This window comes from Eimeria acervulina, genomic scaffold (genome assembly GCF_000499425.1).
Source record: "Eimeria acervulina Houghton genomic scaffold, Eah_scaff1381, whole genome shotgun sequence".
Lineage (NCBI taxonomy): Eukaryota > Apicomplexa > Conoidasida > Eucoccidiorida > Eimeriidae > Eimeria > Eimeria acervulina.
Genome location: NW_013549237.1, coordinates 5,636 through 8,430, shown reverse-complemented (window position 1 = coordinate 8,430; position 2,795 = coordinate 5,636). Strand labels below are relative to the sequence as shown.

The 2,795-nt window shown below is 52.6% G+C and overlaps 1 protein-coding gene across 1 annotated transcript; it reads left to right on the top strand.

The window, feature by feature from the left end:
• Nucleotides 1-872: 872 nt before the first annotated feature.
• Nucleotides 873-1,888, top strand: EAH_00059140 (hypothetical protein; the record flags this gene model as incomplete). The annotated part of the gene is made up of 3 exons (XM_013393610.1): nucleotides 873-1,052; nucleotides 1,223-1,292; nucleotides 1,734-1,888. The coding sequence occupies 3 exons, from the start codon at nucleotides 873-875 to the stop codon at nucleotides 1,886-1,888; spliced, it is 405 nt and encodes a 134-aa protein (XP_013249064.1).
• Nucleotides 1,889-2,795: the final 907 nt, after the last annotated feature.

The following is a 2,795-nucleotide window of genomic DNA, read 5'->3' as shown; positions in this document are numbered from 1 at the left end:
TGTTTGAGGAATCAACATTTCGCACGAAAGCCCAAAGTGGCGAAATGGCGTAAGGTGAGTGATGTGGCATGGCGTGTGGGTGGCCTTCGCCACGCCCACAGTGCTCAGCAGACATGCATGACATTCTGATACATAAGGACAGTTTTTCCTGCACTGAGACAAGCATGCAATTTTGGGCATCAGATGTCATCTGAAGAGACTAGGTGGCACTATCCGGCAGCTTGCCTCTAGCCTTTGATAACATCTTGGGCGTGAAGAAACGGTATGCGCTTAGCACGTTGCAGTAGAGGTATGGTGATTGATAGTTGCTGTTTTATGAATTTGCAGTGGAGAAAGGAAGGGGCAGTGATGGCTGGTAGGGCGGAGGGAGGTTTGGGACGTATGGGGCGACGCACACCGGCCCAACTGCAACTCATTGTTCTGTTTCCATGCGACTGGATGCACAGCTGCTTGTAGAAGCGCTAGCAGTATCGCGCAGACTATTTGGAACGGGTGTTGCATGTTCTGCCGAGCCCTTCCCGGCGTGTAGGTGAGTAACACGCCGGTTCTGCGCTTGTTACTATTGTTGGCGTATCTGGACACCAAGCACTGAGAGCGCCACTACATCATCTAACTTTAATGCGTGTAGAAAAGCTTGTTTGCACCATGTGGCCTGAAGAATTGGTCGTACTGCTGGGTCGGTGTTTGTGACGAGACTCGTGGGCGGGCGCAGTGTCTTAAGTGGAAAAATGCTGTGCTCACCGCTTTGCCATTTAGGCAGCACTCCATGACGCCAGAGCAGAGCATAACGTCAGCAGCATCTTGACTGTAGTGGTGACAGTTGTAGAATGACGGTGGAACAGGAATATTTGCATGGGTGAGTGGGCCTGAGGATGGGAAGGGTTTCGGACTGGATATGGGATATTTGTAGACGAATGGAGTGCGTGTTTGAATTCGGCGGCGGTGTGGTGCACGGATGTGTGGGCGGGCGCTGCGGACCTCGCGTTGTGCGTGTGGCCCTTCGCAACGCCTCGTCCAACAGGGCCTGCATACTATTTCCACTTTGCACTAGAGTGAGTGTGCATGATGGTTGTGGTAGGATGAATTTGCAGTAATGGGAAGACGGGTATATGGGGTCTAGGAACTGAAGGAAAGATGAGGGCGTCAGGCATAGAGAGGACTGTACTCTGCGCAAGTTGGCTTTTGTTTTGTATCGTGGAGTAAGCATGTGTGCTTGTCTCAGCTTACGCATGTTGAGCAGCAGTCGTTGAGAACAGTGTTCGATGCTGTGTCGAGTTCTTCAGGGCCTCGAGGTGCGTGAAATCTGCAGCCGCCGATGACACAAATCAGAAAGTATGCATTTTAAAGACTGTGGCACCGCGAAGAACGACTATATCATATGAACTACACTGAGCTCTACAGAGTGTGAAGGCCTCTAGCGGATCTGTGGTTGATGTATGGGCTGGCATTTGTTGGGCGCTAGATGTTGCGTTGAAACGGAAGGCGCTGCCTCGGTGAGACTCGCATCCCTGACGCAGGGAGTGTGTTCTTCTTGCCCGCCGATTCGTGGGATCTCTCCGGACAGATCGGCACCAATATCATGGATGATTGGGTGACCAGAAATAGCGCTGAGCTATTTTGTGTATCTTGTACTTGTGGCGAAGACGTGTTTCGCGACTTTTGGAAGTGGTGGGTTTGCGTGTTGTGGTGAGTGGCACTGCATGGCGTGCGGCCTGCTTTTCCCGTGGTTACAGGTGCTCAGCAGCGACGAACGTCATTCGGACGGTCTAGATCTGAGACGGAAATTCTTGTGGCACTGAAGCTTGCGTATGATCTGCGTCTGGTTTCGTTGCGTGATGAGGATGCGGCAGGAGTCGTGGTGAGCATGGGGGAGCTGAGCGACCGTTGAGGAGTGTTTGAGCGGAACGTGCAAAGCAGGACGGGCATACGTAGGGGCGAATGGCGATGCACCCAGGACAAGTGCATTGCGAAGATCTAGAGAGGATGCACAGACGCCAACAATCAATTTGGGATGGATTCGAGAAGTGTGGATGGTCAGTAGGGGTGTAGTAGTATAGGAAAGAGCAACGCCCGCGTGCGTGTTTGCTCTAGCTCGGTTCCCACACGTTCGGGTAAGTGGTGGGTGTGGTGCAAAGGTATTTGTTGCTTGGAGCAAAGAATCTTGCTAAAACTAGAAAAAGTGCCTCTTCGCAGTGTGGGCGGTGCACAGTTGGCGATAGGAACGAGGAGATGCATGCGCAGCATTGGCAATGCTAGAGCCCGTTGCGTCTTGGCGCGCGGTTGAGAGGAGATTCCCAATTGCCCAGCGTATGAATGAAGGCAATGACTATTCTGCGCAGGACGTGAGCACTGGGAATATCGAAAATATCGAGGCGGAATACAGAGACAGGAAAGGTCAATTCTCGTTGAATTGGCGACCATGTGGCATGCGTGGAACAGATTGTGGAGGAATAGGTGTTTGGGAGGAGACTCGTGGGCGGGCGCAGTGTCTTAAGTGGAAAAATGCTGTGCTCACCGCTTTGCCATTTAGGCAGCACTCCATGATGCTAGGACAAGGTGCAATGTCAGCAGCATCTTGACCGTAGTGGTGACAGTTGTAGAATGACGGTGGAACAGGGATATTTGCATGGGTATGAGTGGGCCTGAGGATGGGAAGGGTTTCGGACTGGATATGGGACAGGAGTTGTGGTGAGCATGGGGGAGCTGAGCGACCGTTGAGGAGTGTTTGAGCGGAACGTGCAAAGCAGGGCGGTCATACGTAGGGGCGAATGGCGATGCACCCAGGACAAGTGCAC